Raw genomic sequence first — 24691 nt, forward strand, 5'->3', positions numbered from 1 at the left:
AATAGCAGAAGACCCCAAAGAAAGTGAGTGTAAAGACATAATGTGGGGACCCAAGAGAAGGAGACCCCCCATAGTGTGTAAGGCACCCCCCCCCCCCACAAGTGAAGAGGCCCCCAAAGAATTAGAAATCCAAAGACTTAAATGCCCAAAGACTTACTATTCCCCCCTTACACAAATGTGTGGCTCCCAAATAATTAGAAATTCCAAAGAAGTACATATTTCCCAAAGAGTTACTAACTAGCCTCCCCATTAATTATGCTGTAATTTGAAATAGGAAGATTCAGTAGGCCTTAAAATCTGTCCTCATATTACCGAAAGACTTGAACGAACCCCTGCTACACTGATCTTACACAAAGATAACACTGGCAAAAGCTTCACTCCACTGAATTAGTGAATAAACACATAGCTTAGATAAACTAATAATAAAAAAGTAAAAATAGTTAACAATCTGCACTGCAAAGGAGTACACAACAAAATTTGCACACCTAAATTCAACACAAAATCTGCACCAAGTAAGCACATTACTTTTTAATCATAGCAACCTGGAACTACATTGCATTTAACTCGCTTAACAAACATCGCCTCTAACATAGCACCTCTCACTGTATCTTGCACTCCGGAACAGAATTTGCACTAACTTGATTCAGCACCTCATGAAGCACTTGCACTCTCTAACAGTTAGAAAAAAGTCATGCTTAGATCTGACAGTGTATTCCTGCTAACACAATAATCGTCAATGCCGCTCTTAGATAGGTTTCAAGTATGTGTATGTTTATATATATATATATAATATATATATATATACACATTATATATATATATACACACACACACATACTTTGAAAGAGTTTCCTTACAAAAGAGTTTCAGCAAGATTTAACCAGTGTGGTGCATTACAACACCTTTCTCCAGTTCAGCCACCACAAAGAATAGCAAAAGCCGTTCAGTCATCATACACTGGGCAACACCCATCAATAACTTTTCTGTTCATGCACCACACATTGTAACGACACGCACCATCACTTTTCTGTTCAGTCACTTGCATTCATTTGTCCCCCTTCCCCCCACCTTCTCCATCGCACAGTATAGGCTAACAATACTTGCTAGCATTTAGTTCAACCTCAAAGTAGAGTACCACTCATTAATATCAAGTTATTCATCCCAGTGTAGTAACCCGCTCCAGCACTCATCTCTTCATTTACCACACAGTGTAATAACACCAATCAAACCTCGGTTGTTCACCAACCACATAGTTACCAGCACTCATCTGTTCACATACCACACAGTTACCATCACTCACCTGTTCATATACCATACAGTGCAATAACACCCATCAAACCTCAGTTGTTCACCAACCACACAGTTGCCAGCACTCACCTGTTCACCCACACCACAGTGTACCAACACTCACCTGTTCATCTACCACACAGTGTACTGACACCCAGTATCACCTACTTGTCTGCACAACACAGCAACTACCGCTAATATTCAGCATCACAACACCAACCACGATAATAAACCACCATAGAAGTCCAAAGTAGAGATTATAAGTGACAAAGCGACCTCGAACTGGCTCTACCTAGTAGTGAAGGAATGTTGAGAATTGCCTCGGTGATCGACCAGTGTCAGCAGTTATGAGAATGAATGAGGCCTGATCAACCTGATTCATACGTCAGACTGCGAGCAGCCGCGACCAAGCCTGGTTGACCAGTCGACTAACCGGGAGACCTGGTTAGAGACCGGGCCGCGGGGCCGTTGATCCCAGGAAGCAACACCAGGCAGACACAAGGTAGATAGGAAGGCTGATGATGGAGTGTTTCCAGCCAGTTTTTCATCTCGCTCGATTACCTTAAAGACGAAAGCATGCCAGAAGTGGTACATCGAAGTGGATTAAGATTTTAGAAAACAGATTGTTACTTGGTAATATGCGATTTCCGAGGAAACGGATGTTTTAATTATGGAGTTTTGATTACATCTAATCATATACTCAAAAGGTTCGTGAAATTCAGAGGAAAGTTAAGACAAAGTGCCAAAAAAAGAATAAAATTGTTTACTGGCTCCAGGAACACCGAGACTCGCATTTGTTTCTCATAAACTGCTGTTTAGTTAAGTTCCTGCGTCTGTACTGATGTTTCCCGTAATGAGACCCTTTTAAAGCGGGAATAGCCGAGGAGTCAAGAGCTTGGAGCTCACAGAGCGTTTATTTGTCGAGTGCATGACTGGCCTAAAACACTCTCTCCTAAACGAATGCAAGTCTTGAAGGACTGATATTTTAGGTGCGGCAAGCTTGACACCTAGACTTCCCTGTGAGAGGAAGGTGCTGACTCCTGTACGACAACAGCGAAGCAACAGCAGACGGAGAATACGACGGTTCTTTTCTAATGGAGTCTCCCATGACTCCTGTAACTATACCTCCATGGTGCATCGCAGGGAGTGTCTAGGAACCAATCAGGGAGACGCAATTCAATGATGTCGCTACTTTAAAACCCTCTGATTGGTTGTCAACACGCCCTTACATAGTTTTAAGATAGGGATGACCAGGTTCCTCGTATTTCATCACCATTCCACATGGAAAACTTTCTGGTTGGTTTATCAGGGGAAACCAATACCAGTGTCGATCTCATCCACCTGTGGCGTGGCAAACCGCAAATTATTGCTGGCCATTGATTTTGTGGCAAATATAAATTTTAGGTGTTGTGGAAGGGCAGTGGGGATTTGCTGTAAATTGTTCGTTACATAAACCTTCAACAGTCAACTTGTTTTCTTGAAGAATTGCAGCTTGTGGAAAATTTTGTGCAAATACCCGGTGACTAACATTTTTACCAAAGGGAAAAACGTGATGTTTGTTCGTGTTTAAACCATAAATATATTTAGAAGGAATAACCCGTATTTTTTTGTTGATTAAGGTCTCGCTGTTCTTTCTTGACGCCACAAAATCACTGTTCTTGTCCAAGTTTCAGGTTTGTTATGACTCATGGAAGAGAGACATGAGAGTGTACAAAGGTTTTCTGAATGAAATACTGTGATCAATCCAAGCAAGAGGTTGCTAGAGCTCTCTGACGAGACGGTTAAGAACACGTCGAACGTCCCCCCCCAAAAAAAACTGAAGAGACATATATATATATATATATATATATATATATATATATATATATATATATATATATATATATATATATATATAATTTGCATGTACACCTAAATGGAAATGTGGATTTCTGTATATTCTATATAAAATTCTTCCTTTTTTAATAATTGTTTAAATAGGATATGTGGATGTAGCAGCCCTGACTCTTCAAAAGACGACTTCGATCTCATTAGCTGTGAATGTGTAGCTTGTAGCTTATATTATGAGTTTAATTCAAAGATTATTTACTTGAACTAGGCGGCGCGTGTGTGGGTGGGTAAGGGTAAGCCTGGCAGGTGTGTGTGTGTGTGTATATGGAGAGCCTAGCAGGCATGTGTGTATGGTGAGCTTAGCAGCTGTGGGGGTGTGTATGGAGCCCTTAGCAAACGTATGTATGGAGAGCCTAGCCGGCGTGTGGGTAGCCTAATACAGGCGATAACATCATGTTCTTTTCTCTTACAATTTCTATCGTTTACTCGTTGTATGCAAACATCTTGAAGCGTTTCTCAGCGTTGGTCTTCCTCTCGGAATATTACTGTACCAAATTTTGTTAGTTCTTAAGCTTGCTTACTATGTAGGGTCAGGTGGTACGTGCCATAACCTGAGTAGGCAGAGGGAGGTGACCAGTTAATGAAACTCCTGTGATGACCTGTTGTTGCAACTCCTGTGATGACCACTTACTGGAACATCTGTGACGACCTGTTCTAAAACCCCTGTGATGACCTGTTGTTGCAACTCCTGTGGTGACCTGTTGTTGCAACTCCTGTGATGACCACTTACTGGAACATCTGTGACGACCTGTTCTAAAACCCCTGTGATGACCTGTTCCGGAACTCCTGTGATGACCTGTTCCGGAACTCCTGTGATGACCTGTTTTGTAACCCTTTGTGATGCTAATTTATCACCCTCCCCCCTCCCTCTGCATAGTTGTATTTCTGTCGAGTCGGGCTGTTACGTCCTCTCTTTTGTATAAATAATATAAAAAAATAAGCTGAGTAATCTTTCAATAGACTCATAACAGTGTCAAAAGTAAAATCTACAAAAAAAAGGTAAAAAAAAAATAAGTGAAATTGCAGGAACATTGAGCGGGAGCTGGAGACTTCGCAGCTCCGTGAAACAAGGTCCAACTTAACTATGACATTTTATTTGTAAACGGTGGCGTGTATGTCCTTCTCAACCTCAGTAACCAATGCCTTTATTAACAATACCTTTGTGTACTATATACGTAAGCGCAAATATTACCTTTGCATTTTAGACGTAAGAGATGTTATTTTCTTTTCATAAAACAAACAAACACACACACACACACACACACACACACACACACACACACACACACACACACACACACACACACACATTCTGTGTTGTGGTGAAGGCTGAACGTCTGGAATTGAACAATAAGTGACGCTATATGTAACTGATAGGATGAATCATAGTACTCAGGTAAGTGCTCAGGTTGAGTACAGGAACGAGCAGAGTGCTTAGGTTGGGTGGTGTAGGCAGATTGCTCAGGATAGCTGGAGGACCGAGCAGAATGCTCAAGGTGGGGTGGATTAGCAGGCAGTGTGCTCAGGTTGGTTTGAGGAGCAGGCAGTGTATTCAGGTTTGGTGCAGGCAGAATGTTCAGATTGGGTGGAGAAACAACCAGCGTGCCCAAATTGGGTATAGAAGCATGCAGAGTGCTCAGGTAGAGTGGATGAAAAAGTAGAGTGCTCAGGTTAGATGGAGGATCATGCAGAGTGCTCAGGTTGGGTGTAGGAGCCCTGTGCTTAGAATGGCTGTAGTAGGATCAGGCCGTTTGCTCAGGTTGGGTGGAATAACCAGCAGAGTACTCAGGTTGGGAGGAGGAACAAGCAGTGTGCTCAGGTTGGATGAAAGAGCAGAGTGCTCAGGTAAGGTGGAGGAACAAGCAGTGTGCTCAGGTTGGGTGTAGGAGAAGCAGAGTGAACAGGTTGTGTGGAGGTACAAGCAGAGTTCTCAGGTTGGGTGGAGGTACAGGCAGAGTGCTCAGGTTGAGTAGAGGAACAAGCAGTGAGTGATCAGGATAGGTGTAGGAGGAGCCAGAGTGCTCAGGTAAGATGGAAGAGCAAGCAATGCTCAGGAAGGGCGTAGGAACAAGCAAAGTGCTCATGTTGGGTAGAGGAGCAAGCAGAGTACAGGTTGAAGAGAGAGAGAGAGAGAGAGAGAGAGAGAGAGAGAGAGAGAGAGAGAGAGAGAGAGAGAGAGAGATGGATGATGATGATGATGATGATAAAATAGAAAGGAACAAAAGATAGACAGTGGATCACTTAAACACAGAAACAAAAAACACAAGTCTTGTAAAATCCCACACAGTCATTTAGCACTATAAACAGTATGTTGTTTTGTGTATCAAGGGATTAAACAAAAAAAAACATGATTTCTCTCTTCCATTTACAAAGGGTAAAAAAAATAATCCAGCTAGAATATTGTGAAGGGCAGTTATTATATGAGTGAAGTCAAGCATTTTCCTCGATGTGGCTTTGGCACTTGGAGCTCCATGTCTTTTTCCTTCCCATCCAGTAAGGGAAAGGCTTGTGCTTTCTCCTGGATGTAAAGAAACACATGTAAGTTATATTCTTTTTTTTGGGGCTTTAGTATTTACATTAGTTTTTTTTACATTAAAACGTAGATTTATACATTTTGTTGATACATAAGAAAATTATAGTTAATGGAAGCTTTCATAAACAGGTTGGAAATCATCAATCAATTTGTAAGTAGTAAACACTCATAGTAGTAAAGCCTATTCTTGCCCCCTTTCCTTTTCCCCCCCTCCTTTAATTTCCTCTTCTCACCCACTTTCTCTTCCCCCCCTCCCAATTCCTCTTTCCCCATCACCCCTTCCCCCCTCCCCCACACAAACATACACACACACATATCAATATCTGCTCGTCAGTGACGATTACATTTTGTTTTTCTTTCCGCTTATGTTTTTGTATCGCAAGTAACTTTACCTCTGTAGAAAGTAATTACTGTATGCTCACAGGACTTAAGGGTTAGGATTATGTCATTCTTTGGAGTGTAAATAAACAGAAGAGTGCAGCGTGCGCGTGTGCGTGCGTGTGTGTGTGTGTGTGTGTGTGTGTGTGTGTGTGTGTGTGTGTGTGTGTAATTACCTAAGTGTAATTACACACACACACGTGTGTGTGTGTGTGTGTGTGTGTGTGTGTGTGTGTGTGTGTGTGTGTGTGGGCGTGCGGGCGTGCGTGCGCAAGCACTGTAGGAACTTAGAATAGAATTAAAAGACAATACATCAAGGGGGGAAAAAGAGAGTTTTGTCAAGCTGTTACTTTCTCTGTGGTGCGCGGATGCAGAAGGACATTTTCAGAATTGACATTTACACATTTACTCATATTTCTGTAAGTTAAAACGGAGGAACTGTGCTTTTAAAGTCTTCATTGTACGTTTGACGACGGAAATAAATTATATCTCTACAGACAAAGTGAATAATTATTCAAAATACATCAACGATCAGTAGGTAAATTGAACGTGGAAGAATAATTTAAGGTGAAAGAGAAGTTTAGTAACCATAATGACCATAAAATTAGATTCCCCTGGGTAACCTAATTGCCTAATACAGTAAGTTTACCCGTGTAATCTTATTGACCATACAGTTAGGTGTGGATTAGAACACAATGAAATTAATGTTGCGAAAAGGAAAGAATAGGCAGAGAGAGAGAGAGAGAGAGAGAGAAAACACAGGGATGTAAGAAATAGATTGGGAGAGGAATTAGAGAGTGCAAGAGGTTGAAGTTTATGTAAAAGAGGGTACAGAGAACGGGGAGGGAGAAGACCAGGGAAGGGAACAGGGAGGGAGGGAGAACAGGAGGCTGGAGGGAGTCAAGGGGGATAGTATTCCAGGAACAGCTGGCGCCCTGCCTGAACCTAAAGCCGATGTATCCAACCTGAGCTAACTGGTCGCCTCCCATCCCCCCACAGCTCTAGTCTCATGTACAAAGGTTTCCTCAGCCATTTGAGCTTCACAGGCCCTTCCTCACACTCATTCTTTCACTCAGATGACACAAATGTTTAATATATAGTGATGCTATAACCAGACACACTGATACTCATGACAACATTTATTCCAACCAGTTAACCTCCCCCCCTACTCCAACGCGCGCACAAACCTTAAATGACTGGGTATCCAAGAAGAGTGACAGCAACACTACAAAAGTCCGTCACGAGGCTAGCCCGTGTGAATCATCAGATATGCCACTCAATCCAAAGTATGTAGGAAAGAAACGAGTAATGAAAGTCGAAAAATGAAGCGGGTTAATAAGAGCAGAGTAGGTTCAAATGAATGTTGGTCTCTGTTTCTCTCTCTCTCTTTTTCTCCTGCCTATTGGGGGGTTGAAAGACAATGAGGAGTAACGTTTAGTTTATTTCACTCCAAAGGTAGTGCACATAGTTGAGTTTTTAATTTTATATAGAATTGCAATGTACAATAAACTTAGTGGATAGTTATTTGTTTTTAATGAATGAAGGAGAGGATGGATGACACGAATACTACGTGTACGATAACTCGGTTGAGGGGAAAAATACTGCAAATCAGACGCGAACCCAATAATCAAACCAAGACAGTATAAATACTAATCAAGGTAACAAAAAGCACTGCTTAGGCAACAACTCGGATATATAACAAACGAACAGATAGCATTTGTGGCTAGGAACCAGGTACAAATTGAATATACAGTTAACAAGATCTTTCCGGAATGTTAAACAAAGCGGTAATGAAGCTGAAAGGCAAAATAAACAAAACCATAACTAAATCAATGAAGACCAAAGCAATTAAAGTAAACTTTACGTTACCTACGATTGGAAAACATCCACATGTAGAAAATGTTTAGCAAATAAAATTTAAGCTGAAGCCACGTGTCAAGTGTTAGGGTTATGCGTACACCTTGTGCGAATGTACAACTGATGTGATAACACTGCAATGGTACAATATAGAAGCCTAGGGACTAGTTCACGCATGCACTACGGTACAAAGGATGAGCCAGCACATGAGGCCCTTCTCCCCTACACCGGATAAGCCGATGCATGAACCCCCATGCTACGGATAAGCCGATGTTCAGCGGATAAGCCGACCGACGTTGTAATATGTACATAACTCGGGTCGTGCACAGCTTGGCAGATCAGCAACTCCATGTACAAGCTGTAGTCGGAGGTGTGTGACTGTTGGATGAAGGCTACCTCATGTAGCCACACCCTACATGAGAATGTAGCGTGAGGAGTATAAGGTATGGAGGTGCATAAGGTAGGCTATGATTTGAAACACATGGTGTAGAATGTGGCTGTAAATCAGTGTGACTGGAGGAGCATGTAGTATATTGTGGGTGAAGGAGCACCCACACATTGAGCCTACGACAATGTGTGTCTGGAGAAGCAGGAGGTGGAGTGTGACTGTTGGAGCAGGAAATAGGGTGTAGCTGGATGAACACGAAGTGAGGTGTGGCTGGAGGAGCACAATGTAGGGTGTGGTGGAGGAGCACAATGTAGGGTGTGGCTGGATAACCATGAGGTATGGTGTGGCGTGATAAGCATGAGGCAGGGTGCGGCTGGAGGAGCATGAGGTAGGGTTTGGTTGCAGGAGCATGAGTTGGGGTGTGGTTGCAGGAGCATGAGGTAGGATGTGGCTGGAGGAACATAAGGTAGGGTGTGGCTGGAGGAGCACGAAGTAAGGTGTGGCTGGAGGAGCATGAGGCAGGGTGTGGCTGTAGGAGTATAAGGTAGGGTGTGGCTGAAGGAGCATGAGTTGGGGTGTGGTTGCAGGAGCATATCTTGAGATGAGGAAGGCTGTAGCTGTATAAGCATGAGGTAGGGTGTGGCTGGAGGAGCATGAGGTAGGGTGTGGCTGGAAGAGCATGAGGTAGGATGCGGCTCGATGAGCATGAGGTAGGATGTGGCTCGATGAGCATGAGGTAGGGTGTGGCTGGAGGAGCATGAGGTAGGGTGTGGCTGGAGGAGCGTGACGTAGGATGTGGTTGCAGGAGTATGAGGTAGGGTGTGGCTGGATAAGCATGAGGTAGGGTGTGGCTGGATAAGCATGAGGTAGGGTGTGGCTGGATAAGCATGAGGTAGGGTGTGGTTGCAGGAGTATGAGGTAGGGTGTGGCTGGAGAAGCATGAGGAAGGCTGTGGCTGGAAGAGCATGAGGTAGGGTGTGGCTGGAGGAACATGAGGTAGGGTGTGGCAGGGGGAGCATGAGGTAGAGTGTGGCTGGATAATGATGAGGTAGGATGTGCCTCGATGAGCATGAGGTAGGGTGTGGCTGGAGGAGCATGAGGTAGGGTGTGGTTGCAGGAGTATGAGGTAGAGTGTTGTTGCAGGAGCATGAGTTAGGGTGTGGCTGGAAGAGCATGAGGTAGGGTGTGGCAGAAGGAGCATGAGATGGCTGGAAGAGCAGCAGCGCATGCGTGTGTTAGTCAACGTGTACAGCTGTGATTCTGACTGTTAATATTATAAGATACTACAAGTGAGGAGTGGCGTATTGTATTTTTAAGTTACAGTTAAGAAATGTGGCTAGAAATTAACATTTATTCGTAATTTTGAAGAAAAAATATTGAGAAATAGGTATTACAATGTACAAATAGGAATACTAAACAGAAGTGGCCTCCACAAGGTACAACAAATATTTACTTACTATGTGAAAGAACTTTACAATGTCAAACACCAGGAAAGCTTGCCAGTTTTGTCTTGAAAGCGTAACTATGCTTAAATGTTCTAATATGATCATGTGATTTGTCATGGTGATTGGTAAATTTTCGCAATTATTAACACTTTTTCCAAACGACGAGTGTTTTAATAAAATAAAGCCTAGTTATAAACTCTATATTGATCTGTTAAATTCCCTCAAAGCTTAGTTGCTTCCCACAATCAGCTCTTCGAACAAAACCTTTAAATCTACTGAAAGAAACTATCTGAACCTAACTTATTCTCTGCCTTCACAAAAACATATGAACATTTCAAACATAAAATCCCTTTTCCTGGTGAATAATCTTAATAACTAACTCCTTTTTCCTCGTAATTAAATCATCTTAATAACTAACTCCTTTTTCCTAGTAATTAGGTAATCTTAATAACTTAGTTTAATGCTCACAAAGTTGACTGTTTACCTTCACTGTACAGGGGATCGAGTCCCCCCCCCCCAGGGTAAATCTAGGAAAGTTACGTTAATGTCCCGTTGTATTAACGTTCAAATTGTTTATCCAGCGTTAATTAAACGTTACTCGCGCATGTTTTGCCCGCTGGGGTTAGTACTCGGCTCCTAACTCTCGCTTCGTTAATATTAGTTACCATCCTTGTAAGTTAAAAAAAAAAAAAAAAAAAAAAAAGTGGCCAAGAATATTGTTTCATAAATACATTGCATTAAGCTATGATCATTAATAACCCTATTATGATTATAATTATTATTATTATTATTATTATTATTATTATTATTATTATTGTGTAATGTTCTTGCTATTTCAGTATCTATTGGCTTCGTATGGGCAACTAGGTCTTCATTATAATGTTTTAAGCTCATTTATTTAGTTATAATTTTAACGTGCACTCTAGTAAAGTAAGCTTACTCCCTAGTAAAGTAATTCTTTCAAACTTGTTTCTTTTATCTCTATTAAATAATATACAATATAAATCATATATTTCACACTTGCAAATATTTAATCACCTTTTAACCCCCCTTTATATTTCTTTAACAATATTTACTGTAGTTTAAAGATGATAATTGCACCATTTAGTGAACTAATCATTTCTAAAGAACTGGCTAATAAGTTTATTGGTAGGCCTAAGATTTTTTTTTACATGTTATTGTGATTTTGTGATTAATCTTCACGTGTGTCACTCACTGTGTAGCCCCAGAGAATATATAACGTAAGCTTGGCTTTGACGTGCTCTAGCCTGCTATCGTCTATGCTGTTCCGCAAGAATATACCATGAAGTATAGCCTGATTATAATATAATCCGGAGTATGACCCACAAACTGCAGCAATCTATGACTGATCATTATGACATATCGCAGAGTTATTATCTGAAAATGAAAATGAGATTTAGCCATCAAACGCCCGCGATAGCAGCCCCATATCTAACAAAATATCTTAGGAAATATAACGAAAATAACCGATTTAAGAGTGGATGCCGTCGCACTGGACAAGTATAAATGATTAATAATCTTCTTGATTACATTTTTGGACATCTAATTGATCTTGAAAAGTTAACCAGAGGGGGATACAATTACTAAACAATTACCGTAATGGATTTACTAAAGAACGTTATTGGTTAAAAAGTTTATGCCTGGCCAGAGTGATCCTAGTTTGCGACACGGACGTCCTGAAACGAGGCTGCATATACTAGAAATATTTAACGTTCTCAAAGTTTCTTAAAATGATATGCGAGATTCCTTAGCAAGGTACATTAGGATAGTGCTGTTGTATGGTAAATATACAAGCAATTAAATGATGTGTTTATATAAGTTAATGTCAAATTTCTCTGTAAAGATTAAACCATCCACTTAGTTGATTAACGAAACGGATGTGGTTTTAGATTTACTTGTATGGTGATGTTAATGCTGGAGTTGTTTTATCAATTTATGAAACATACAGTGGTCCTGAGTTGTTGGTTGCCTGAGCTAAAGCGAGATCGCCTGCAGGTTTGGGAGTTGAGCTTCAGGTTTGAGAGGTGTGCTTCAGGGTTGAAAGTGTAAACAGCACCAACTTGACGTGACATCAACTGACAAAGGCCAAACTACATCTGCAACAACCCAGTTTGTAGCTAGTGGCTTAAAGACAGGTAGACCAGAGACTTTCATATCGTCTTCAGTAAGTAAGCGGCGAGACTCATTTAACAGACATCAACTGCCAACCTACAAGACACACTTGACCGAATTACAAACAATGCTAACCCAAACACTATCTCTCACGTCATAACGCTTCATCTCTCAAATTGCTTCTCGGATCCAAAATTTACTAATCAGATATGCATGTCATTCTGGTGAATACCTGCTGTATCACGATGAATCCTCTTGAACATCAATAGAAAGACCGTTGACTCTCTTACGACCATCTATAGCGAGCTTCTACTCGCTTATGCCTTCCTCCGAGACTACATGAATTCTTCAACGCATGGTTTGCTTACTATACGAACCCATTTGTGTCTGATAAAGTGGCATGGTCGTGATGCAGTGTAAACTGTAGCGAGTTAGTATGGCAATGAACCCTTTATGACCGAGGTTTTCAGGTTTTGGTGATATATTTTCTATGTAATATGGCAAGGTTTAGAAATCTGTTTGTGTGAGTATATTTGATGAAACTTTTACAATCAGAGGAATTATTTTGCTGGAAAATACACTGACAAAATAGGTTGATCCAGATGATTTTTGTTCTTATATTTGAAGGAATTGTAAAAATTACATGTTAGACTATGAGGGTATTTCTCAATATTCTGCACGATGTCTTGTTAGTTTCTAGGGAATCTCTGGTATTGCTGGCTATCTTTGACTCACAAGCACTTGCAAAATTTGTGAGAGTTCTGGCAAAATATTTTCATATTGTTGCAAATAGATTTGAAGTTATCAGTCATTATTTTGCTCTAAAGTTTATAAACATTTTAGTTTCAATAATATCAATTGTAAATAGCTTTGAATAAATATACTGGATAAAATATATATTTTTAACTTGCATCAGCTATCTCCAGCAGTATCATAGTTGTTCCTCGAAATTGTTTCTAGTGTTGTGTAGACCAGGCCTGGAAAACCCAAGCCGCAAAGAAGTGTTGTGTAAAGCAAGCCTGGAATATCCTAAGCCGCAAAGAAGTGTTGTGTAAAGCAAGCCTGGAATATCCTAAGCCGCCAGTCAGCTCTGGTTGTAACGTCATTGGCACTTCCCTCTCCTTTGTAATCTCCTGAAGTGAAAACTCATAGTACAAATCATTTTGTTAATTTTAATCGTATGTTTTCCTAATTTATTGCGTAAAACGGTAAACAAATATTTTTATATTATGTAGACATTTTTGAAACTGAATATGATTTATTATAATTTGTTTATTTACATAAAATTATACAGTATTTAGCAGTGAAGATTTCCTTTCTTGTCTGTTTTCCAAGAAATTCTGAGTGTAAGAAGTAATCATTTTTTTTTCTATATTTTGTAACTAAACCCACTTTCACTTCTGGAGAATTTGAGAGCAGCTCAGGATGAAGTTGAAGTCTTTTGACTCTTATGAAGAAGTCCAATGTGGTTCATTTTCCAAATGTTGTTAATGAAATTTAATGTAGCAAAAATAAAAGGTAAAGTTTAAGATGTTGTTAAATATTTTAACTTTTGGTTTAAACTGTTTAATATATGCTCCTTCCCATCACATCTCTGTGACTTGTTACGTAGATCAGGAAAATTGGCCTTATTGGGTCTCTGCATGAAGTTGAAAATTCCTGTCATGCTCACCAATGTCCCTGTGTTGGCCGTGTTACTAGACACTGTCTGAGTGGCACTGTCTCATGGCCTGTGTGTGTCTGAGTGGCCCTGCAACTGAAGAAGAAAACATCTTAACATCTTGGTACTATAGTGACGACGGTCAGGTAGCGCGTCTCCCATAACTTCACCTGTCTTCTTTGACTACTTACCTTCGCGATCATTTCCAGAAATGTACAGTAAAATTATAATTATTTTAACTATAGAACCAATATGACAATAAGTAATTGACTGTATTGGAATGACAATGAAACTGGTCTTTTTTCTTGAAAGTTGTATGTTGTCTATATATAGACCATATGTGCAATTAAACAAATTGTATCTATAAATTTTCCAACTAAATTAACCAAATTTTCCTGGTACTAACCACATTGTCTTTCCAGATGAAAAAATTTGATAAAAGGTTCTGCCTTTAAGTTCCTGTTCGCTAATAGAGCCAATGAGAACGAATTTTATGTAAAAAATATGCATACAAATTCTTTGCCCTGATTGGTTCTCTTTGTAAGTGTGCTTGTGTCTAGGAGAGATGCTTGAGTCCGTCGACACACTTGGTGGGACACCGAATGTTTGACCTGGCAGAGATCCTCGACACACTTTTTGTCGACAGCAAAGTGTGTCTTGGTCCTCAGCCTGACTGGGAGCATGGAACAACAGGAGCCGCAGATGCGAGGCCGACACGCATGTTGGCATGAAGAGGTGGGTGAGCTCGATGTTGGCATGAAGAGGTGGGTGAGCTCGATGTTGGCATGAAGAGGTGGGTGAGCTCGATGTTGGCATGAAGAGGTGGGTGAGCTCGATGTTGTGAGGGCGAAGACCAGATGAGGGGAGGAGATCCTGTTAAAGTGGTGAGTGGATGCGGCCAAAGTGTTGTACGGACTCAAGCGTGCGTCTTCTGGGTGTAAGCCCTCAGTATGCTTGTATATATGGCATAGACCTAGGAGACCTGATGGGGCCTGGGGGGTGTCGGCAGCCTCCAATCACTATTGACCCATCAGATATAACCAGAACTCCCTTAAGCAGAGGAAACCACACGTACAGTATTATTATTATTGCAATATGATCCGTATTGTCCAACCAGACTTGTACATTAAACAATAAATGAACATACGCTCGCAAACACTATTACTACTGACTACACACAAACACCACCTTGGGACGCAGTCTATCATGTCGCAGCAACTCCAAACATACCTTTTCACTGATATCAACGTAGGTATAGCTCTTAACATATTTTCTTCCCTCATTCGATTTTAATTCAAATTAAATTTTTTTAGGCACATAACACACTCCAGAGCACAACATTATCATGGACAGAATGCCAATCTTAAGTATTATTACAGTTCACGTTCTAGAGATTAATATGAACAGAGCACCAGCAACAAGATACTCCAAGTATACTTTTCAGCTCCCAAGGACAGAATACCGGACCTTAACAATACCAGTACCCAACAATACAGAATACATTACTCTGTAACCCCCCAAAAAACACACCAAACATTTAGTCCGTTCCAGAGATGCCCACTAAAATGATTTCGTAAACTCGGGTTTACGAATACAAAACCTATACAGCAATCACAAAACCAATATAACTGTCATTCTCCAAAATTCCCCGTAAATGAAAACGTCACACGCAAAAATTTCACTCTACAGAAGTTGGAAATATTGTTGAAGAAAGTGAAGGCTAGTGTGGCCCACTCCGCTGCCGCCTCCCCCTCCCAACCTGACCAGGCTCTACAAGGTGTGCTGAGAGTACTTCTGTACCTGACTCTATGTTAAGCACCGACGCAACTCCTGTGCTCTTACACTCTTGGACTCTCTGTATGGTTGGACTCTGTTTGGTTTCTTTAAGTCCCACTGTCATCTCCCTCCTTTTCTTGATTTAAGATCACGAATTGTCATTTTCATTTTGTTCTAATTTTCCCCTCACACTTCAAAACTTCCGCATTATTGTTTAAGAGCACTTATATATATATATATATATAACCTTTATGTTTTTCCTTTATTTTGATGGAAATAAGGATACATACGCTGTAATTATAAGCCCGCAAGAGAGCACGGGATCGGAGTCAATGCGCGGTGATATGGGTTGTTATACCAATCTGATAGCTGGATAAGGGTTCCAACTGTGTACAGTACTACTTTGGGATATGGTCATCTGTTTATGAGTATTAGATAAGAGTGCTTGGATGCTTCTTTTTTTTCTCTCCATAAATTTTATGATCGATAATGTTTAGATTTTCAGTTCTCCTGAACTTCGTGTCTTAAAAACTAAATCAGAACAAAAACAAAGCAAAACCGAAAATATCTGAAAGAACAAACAACAATCCAATCCTCATAATGGATGATCATGTCGCCTATAATTGTGTAGAAACCTTTGCATCAATTCCTGATTCTACTATTTTGGAAGCTCACTGTAAACTAGAGAAAGGGCGATGCCTATTAATTTTGTAATATGACCGCATCCTACATTAGGTAGATAATGAGACGACTCCAGGGTGTGTGAGTGTACGAGAGAGAGAGAGAGAGAGAGAGAGAGAGAGAGAGAGAGAGAGAGAGAGAGAGAGAGAGAGAGAGAGAGAGAGAGAGAGAGAGAGAGAGAGAGAGAAAGCGAGGGAGAGCTATGGCATGTATGGTCCCTCAACTGGAATCTTGTATTGGATAATGCCCTGCCCCATAGTTTAAAAATTTATTTTTCATTTAATTTTCGTTTGGAATTTTTGTATGAAGGTAACATGATGTATAACAAGGGAAAACTTTTCAAGCGTGTCTTTTGTATACAAACTACAACTTTTGATTGTAAAATTAAACACTCACATTTTATTGGGTATGTCAAAAAGTGTAATTGATAAATTTCTTGTTTATTACTTTCTATGTAATTTGCCCATTGCTGTGAAGTGTAGAAGGATTCTGTTTTTGAGATTATATATATATATATATATATATATATATATATATATATATATATATATATATATATATATATATGCGAACAAGCTTGAATGGTCCCCAAGCATATATATCTAATATGCTTGGAGTGGAGCGTGAAGTTTTCATTCATATTATATATATATATATATAATTTCAAACTGAACGTCCCGTACAATGGCCGAATTGTTTAATGACTGGTGCTAACCAAATTTGTATTATGTCTAGGTTATGTGAATTATATATATATATACACAAGATTTGACCTTTTTCGTCAGTGGTTGTAACTTGGAGTCATTTATAATGTAGGTTATATGTGTGCTTATCATGTTATAATCAAACGTGTAAGGGTTTGTAAGGCAGAAGTAGAAATGGAGCAAGAATGTAATTGGTTGTGTTGATTCTGTAATCAGTGACCATCTAACCAGAGAATGATTGAACATACCCTCAATAAAAAAAATAAAAAAATTATCTTTAGACTACATGTCAAAAATGAATTGGATCTGCCTCCAAACATTGTTTCCTACACTTTTCATTCTCAAGTGACACATAAACCTAAACAAAAAAAATACAGAAAAAACAGAAAAATCCAATAATGCCTAGTTAAAAAAAATACCTATAATCAAATGTAACGTCAATATCTTCTATCACTTTTTGCAAGACTTCAAACACTTTTATTGAATGACACTCATTCTCTGGTTTCATTCATCTCACCAAACCACGTCTCCCCTATAAACATAAAAAGCCTTTCCTTTTTTTATCTCAGTATTGACGTTGCAGGCCTGGAATGGTAAGATCCAACCTCCTCGGGATATGACAGAGACTTGGCACCGCAGAGGGAAGCGGGGATCGGAAAAAAATAAAATAAAAACTGAAAACATCATACTTATCAAATTCTCTTTTCTGGGAGACATTACCAGAGTTCGATGATGACAGCAGCAGCAGTAGCAACAGTCGAGTCAAAATTAATGATGGGTTCACCCATTTATTGACGGTGGGTTTGCTGGTTGGTGGTGGGTTTGCCTCCTATTAATGGCGGGTTTGCCTCCTATTAATGGTGGGTTTGCCTCCTATTCATGGTGGGTTTGCCTCCTATTCATGGTGGGTTCTCCCACATTCGGTGACTGGCTCTCCCACTGTTGACGATGGATTCTCCCACTATGGATGATGGGATGCTCCCAGTGCGTTCATCAGCATCCTCTCCTTTGGGACATGAATGCCATGAACTCTTGGGAGTTTTGCCCTGAATTCTGGCACTGCGGCCACTGCTGCTGACATTAGGAATCACTGAACTGAGAATGGAGCACAATGAGAACTTTGCTTTTTACTATACTGTTAAATTTTGAGGCTATTACCAATTAAATATATTGATCACTAGTTCATACTTAAAAAAAAATCAATGATAACATGCTGTCAATTTACTCTTTGGGGGTTCATGGACAATATAATATTTTCCCAAATCAAATTTCCATCTGTTTTTCACATTTCATTGAATGCACTCATCGCAAATAATTAATTGGAAAATATTAATCACTGGAGTGCTTCAACTCACTTTTCAATTTTTTTTCAAAATTCCATTAAAAATGACGAGGCCTCTCTGAACGAGATCATAACTATGAGTACAAAATGAGCCTCATTTAACAGTTATTGGGGGAGGGGTGTAGAGGCTCATTTAAGTTTAATGATAAACTGTGAAATTCGATTTAACATGTAACAACTGAACTATGGTTCCCGCTTCCTTCTGGATAAATAAACACAAAATATACATAAAAAAAATATATATTAAAAAAGCACCTAAGATACTGTCTGTCGTTAAAGCCAAAAAAAACAGAAAAAGCCTATAGACATTCTAAGATCATACAAAATTCAAAATTCAATTCGATTTTTTATTCCAGGAAATTTTGAAAACCCAAATGTATTACATACCAAAATTGCTGACTATCCACAGTTGCGAGAGGCGCACACAGATTCCGTGTTTATATCAATAAAAAGGTACACAAAATGGTGTTTTTTTCCCCTTTACCCCTTTTTATTTTGATGAGAATAACATGTTGATGATTCTCACTATTGGCGAGAAAGATGATAATGATGCTTATGGTGGTGATACAGATGCTAATATTGGTGATAATGATGTTCAGGATAGTTATGTTCAGGATGATGGTGATAATAATTAAGATATTTGGAATGACAAGTTACATCTTGCTGGCGAACTACAAGATAACGAGTGACGATAACGAGAGCGCTAATAATGGTGATACTGATAATTACGACCTTATTGCTGTCAATGAAGACAATAGTGATGGGAATACAGTACTAATAATGACGATATCTTAATAAATTGGGTTAAATTCTTACAGAGTGCAAGCAACATGAATGATTACAAATAATAATAATTAGAATTATTTAATATACTGATAATGTTGATAAGCTTGTAACTGTGATGATAATAATTATATACTGTATTACAATTCTATAATTATTAATGATGATGTTGGGTGGGATGATGAGAATGATAGTGATTCTGAACAATATTATTGCAAAAAAAATTTGCTGATGGATACATAATTGCTACAGCATCTCCTGATTTATACATTGTTGCAAAAACAAAAACTGAAGAATAAATTATTGCAAAAAAAATTCTAGTCAATATTATTGCACAAATATTCTAATGAATACATTATTGCAAAAACAAACACTTGAGTACATTATTGCAAAAGAATCTAATAAATACATTGCAGAAACAAACAGATTCTAATGAAAAAGATTCTAAAGAAAAACATTCTCAAAAAATCTAATGAATACAATATTATAAAACAAATGCCGATCAATACAGTATTTATACATTAATAAATAATATCGCATTGTTGGAAATATATATATACACTATCGTACTGTTCAGCGTCCACCTATTAGAAGAAACTTAAATAAACATTATATATATTATAATTCCTTAATAAGCGTAATTCCTTGTGGAAAATTAATTCCTTGGGAACAGATTGTGACAATAAACAAAAGGTCACAAGGGTAAAATATTACATTACTAATAATGAAAGAACTAAGCCTTTAATATTAGGGGTTAAGTAAATGAACACGATACCCCCAAGGAGAGGCATCTCCAAGCTGGAACTGAGTGCAAGATCCGTAAGATGTAAAGTGTGCACCAAGGGTAAGTGTACATAAGGGGTAAGTGTGCAGCAGGGGTAAGTGTACAAAAGGGGTAAGTGTGCACCAAGGGTAAGTGTACAGAAGGGGTAAGTGTACAAAAGGGGTAAGTGTGCACCAAGGGTAAGTGTACAGAAGGGGTAAATGTGCAGCAGGGGTAAGTGTACAGAAGGGGTAAGTGTGCACCAAGGGTAAGTGTACAGAAGGGGTAAGTGTGCAGCAGGGGTAAGTGTACAAAAGGGGTAAGTGTGCACCAAGGGTAAGTGTACAGAAGGGGTAAGTGTACAGAAGGGGTAAGTGTACAGAAGGGGTAAGTGTGCACCAAGGGTAAGTGTACAGAAGGGGTAAGTGTGCAGCAGGGGTAAGTGTGCAGCAGGGGTAAGTGTACAGAAGGGGTAAGTGTGCACCAAGGGTAAGTGTACAGAAGGGGTAAGTGTGCAGCAGGGGTAAGTGTACAAAAGGGGTAAGTGTGCACCAAGGGTAAGTGTACAGAAGGGGTAAGTGTGCAGCAGGGGGTAAGTGTACAAAAGGGGTAAGTGTGCACCAAGGGTAAGTGTACAGAAGGGGTAAGTGTGCAGCAGGGGTAAGTGTACAGAAGGGGTAAGTGTGCAGCAGGGGTAAGTGTACAGAAGGGGTAAGTGTGCAGCAAGGGTAAGTGTACAGAGGGGGTAAATGTCCAGCAAGGGTAAGTGTACAGAGGGGGTAAGTATGCAGCAAGGGTAAGTGTACAGAAGGGGTAAGTGTGCAGCAATGGGTAAGTGTACAGCAGGGGTAAGTGTACAGCAGGGGTAAGTATGCAGCAAGGGTAAGTGTACAGAAGGGGTAAGTCTACAGCAAGGGTAAGTGTACAGAAGGGGTAAGTGTACAGAAGGGGTAAGTGTGCAGAAGGGGTAAGTGTACAGCAGGGGTAAGTGTGCATCAAGGGTAAGTGTGCAGCAAGGGGTAAGTGTACAGCATGGGCACGTTACAGGTATGAACACCTCGGTCAATATATAGATTACAACCACAACATTAAACCATCAGGCAACTAAAGCCATCAGCAAACACCAACCCTGGCGCCACAGTAGGGAGGTATAGAGGTGTGGGCACCAGGAACAACAGAGGAGACCTAGTACCAGATAAAAGACAACGGGAAATGCTAATAGCGAACATGGAAAGTGATGACGACGACTCAAGGGGCTAGAAACAGGCCAGCCGGCGAAATTACAGCCTAGAAGGGCTAAAATAGAAGCATGAATGAACATCGCGAGTTCGCCTTGTAAGATGTGATCCCCACCGAAGGCCCGTGACTTACTCCCTATGAACGAGCTGACAATCGCCTCTCAATCACCACCACTCACTCTATCCCACCACCCCGTCATGGATTACCAAAATCACCTCAACTCACGCAAATTAACAAATATTAGTTCCATGTTAGAAGGAACGTATGGGTATGGCGACGCAGTGGCTCTGTCTGCCCAAACCCACGGTGTGTGTGTGTAATGGTGTGTGAAAGATATATACTCTCTTATGTAGTATATTGTGTACGCCGTTGTCTACCGTTTATCCTTTACTTGGCAGGTAAAACTGTGGCCGGAGCGCCGGGATCGCTTCGCTTCACGTGCCCGGGCACGTGATGACGCCCGCGCGCTGGTCGACCCGTCCAGCAGCAGGGAGGGATCTCGGGCTGCCTTTGTCTCTTCACCCGCCGAAGGACCTCAAGCCTCCAGTACAACTGAATGCTTAGCTAGTCATGGGGTTCTGAGGTTAGATTAGGTTTAGCATGAGAAATTTCAAATGTTTATTGTTGTTATTTCACCATGGAGTTTGTCCACCTCATAATCAACTAAATGTAGTGTAACGTTACTTTGTGGTCACCCTACTTGTATATGCTAGAAACACATTTACGGAACACATGATTAAGATCGTCAACTACTTTGACAGTAGTGTGTTGAGATATGATTGGTTCTCTTCTGTTGGAGCCTAGCAAATGAACACACCAGGTCACAGCCTACTACCCCACCTGCTGCGCCTTGTAACCTGGAATATCCTGCACAAAATATTATTTGCGAGGGTAGTTCTCATAGCTGGCACCTGACGTTCTCGCAGCTGAAGGAGTGGGTCCCATTTTTCTGTACAATATGTATCCTCTCAAACTTAATTGCATAAATAAAGCTAGAGAAGGCTATTTGAGTTTCTATCACAACCCTCTGTAAACCAGTCACCGCCAGCCAGTCATTTTGACCATCGTTCATGTTTATCATCGCAGTCATCTCTGCCGTTCTTCTCATCACAGTAGCCTTCACCATCACCCTCTCATCGCATTTGTCACCATGACTATCATATTAAAATCTGAGTATTTTAAATGAATCTTGCAGAATGTAATGTCGCAGCTCACTATACCGGGGCTTTCCATTTAATAAAATACACACAGAGACTTATAACCTTCTAGACCCGGCTTCTGCCTAGAATGAGAACATTGAAAACCCTAAACAAGAAGACTGTGAGGATGACTTGAGTCATCATCAAGACAATCGACTTGAGAATGGTCCAGGACGGACCGAAACGTCGTCGTCCCTTCACCTAATAGTGTGTGGTCTGGTCAACAATCTAAAGAAGAATTACCATTAAAATCCAGCCACCACTACGGCCTCATCTTCGACTCTATGTGAGAGAAAAAAACAAAACATGAAAGCTAGAAAACAGCAGATAGACAATAAGAGTACCTGAGGCTACTGTAACTGGAGGGAAAACCACTAAGACACTCTAAAAACAAAAAAAACAAATGGAGCAATACACTTTATTACACACAGAGATGATCACACTAATGTGATGCATCAAATGAACAAATCCACAAGGGCCGTGACGAGGATTCAAACCTGCGTCCGGGAGCATCCCAGACACATAGCTCGGGTGCAGGTGGGGGAGTTGTGTAAAACCCTGGTTTGTGCCTCGGAGAGGCTACGGGATCCAGTAAGTTCAGTAGAACTTCGGTTTCAACTCTTTTTTTTTTTTAACCCTGTCGTAGCTCAGTCGATTAAGGCGGTGTCTGGGATGCTCCCGGACGCAGGTTCGAATCCTCGTCACGGCCCTTGTGGATTTGTTCAAATGGAGCAAGTCAAAGAGAGAAGCAGAGAGGCTGAGACGAACTCATACTATCACTTAAAGAGTAAAAGGATAAGGGAATAATAAACTTATTGTTTGACAAGCTCAAAAACAACAACAAAAATGACACGAGGACACACAGGTCCTCGCGGACGAGCGGCCAGCGCTCTGGGATCGTAGTCCTTGAGCGCCTGGGTTTGATTCCTGCTTGAGGCAGAAATAATTGGGCAGAGTTTCGTTCAAACTAAGAGTTTTGAACGAAACTTTTGAACGTTCAGAGTTTTGAACGAAAACTAAAAACTTTTGAACGAGACCGCGCTCCAGATGACCAACAAAAGAGGAAACTTAAAACACAAAACTTGAGGAAAATGGAACAAGACAAATGACTAAGAATATAAGAATAAGGTAAGTAAGTAATTATCAAAAGAAGGCGCCAAGCCGGAGAGACTATGTAGTAATAGTCTGCAGAAAATCCATTGGTCCATCCAAAACTGCTCCTATTGGTCTATACGAGACCGTTGCTATTGGTCTACACGAGACGGCTGCTATTGGTCCATACGAGACCGTTGCTATTGATCTACGCGAGAACACTGCTATTGGTCCATACGAGACCGTTGCTATTGATCTACGCGAGAACACTGCTATTGGTCCATATGAGACCGCTGCTATTGGTCCATACGAGACCGTTGCTATTGATCTACAAGAGACTGCTGCTATTGGTCCATACGAGACCGTTGCTATTGATCTACGCGAGAACACTGCTATTGGTCCATACGAGACCGCTGCTATTGGTCCATACGAGACCGTTGCTATTGATCTACAAGAGACTGCTGCTATTGGTCCATACGAGACCGTTGCTATTGATCTACGCGAGAACACTGCTATTGGTCCATACGAGACCGCTGCTATTGGTCCATACGAGACCGCTGCTATTGATCTACACGAGACCGCTGCTATTGGTCCATACGAGACCGCTGCTATTGGTCCATACGAGACCGCTGCTATTGGTCCATACGAGACCGCTGCTATTGGTCCATACGAGACTGCTGCTATTGGTCCATACGAGACCGCTGCTATTGGTCCATACGAGACCGCTGCTATTGGTCCATACGAGACCGCTGCTATTGATCTACACGAGACCGCTGCTATTGGTCAACACGAGACCGCTGCTATTGGTCCATACCCGACCGCTGCTATTGGTCCATACCCGACCGCTGCTATTGGTTTATACCCGACCGCTGCTATTGATCTACACGAGACCGCTGCTATTGGTCCATACGAGACCGTTCCTATTATTCCATACGATACGGTCCGTGTTGGTCCATATTAGACCGCTCCTATTGGTCCATATTAGACCGCTGCTATTGATCCATACGAGACTGCTGCTATTGATCCATACGAGACCGCTGGTATTGATCCATACGAGACCGGTCCTACTAGTCCATAGGAAATCGTTCCTATTGGTCCATACGAGACCGTTCTCATTTACATCCACCCAAACTCATCCATATATATTTTTCACTTCCTTGATGGGTATGAAGAACTAAAATGAACTAAATGCTGATTTAGAATGGGTGTAAATACACATAAGTCAGGCGCCCACAGCGTGAGGCAGAGTGGGAAGAGGTCCTGTGGTACACTATTAGTTACATAGAAAGTGAGGATAGAGAGATTATTGCAGAGAATTTTGAAAGGAAAAAAACGAACAGGAATTAATAAGACTGATGGGACACCATGAGACCCAGATCACGCCACTGGTATAGAGAAGTAAAGTCTGTATCTTTCAAAAACATCTTGGAGGAGTTGAACCACGGACAATGAACGGGTTGTAGGACTCCATATTATTAATTAAGAGTGTTATGAGTTGTTTGGCGTCACTCTTCCACGCGAGAGGCTCCTGTACAATGTAA

General features: G+C 40.7%; 1 protein-coding gene across 1 annotated transcript in view; it reads left to right on the top strand.

The window, feature by feature from the left end:
- Positions 1-20652: 20652 nt before the first annotated feature.
- Positions 20653-24691, top strand: part of LOC138351988 (A-kinase anchor protein 5-like) — a 7832-nt gene continuing 3793 nt past the window's right edge. The window contains exons 1-3 of the mRNA XM_069304162.1: positions 20653-20667; positions 21258-21434; positions 23209-23788. Coding sequence (XP_069160263.1) covers positions 20653-20667; positions 21258-21434; positions 23209-23788 — 772 coding nt within the window. The remainder of the gene's footprint in view (positions 20668-21257; positions 21435-23208; positions 23789-24691) is intronic.

Source organism: Procambarus clarkii, chromosome 51 (genome assembly GCF_040958095.1).
Source record: "Procambarus clarkii isolate CNS0578487 chromosome 51, FALCON_Pclarkii_2.0, whole genome shotgun sequence".
Taxonomy (NCBI): Eukaryota; Metazoa; Arthropoda; class Malacostraca; order Decapoda; family Cambaridae; genus Procambarus; species Procambarus clarkii.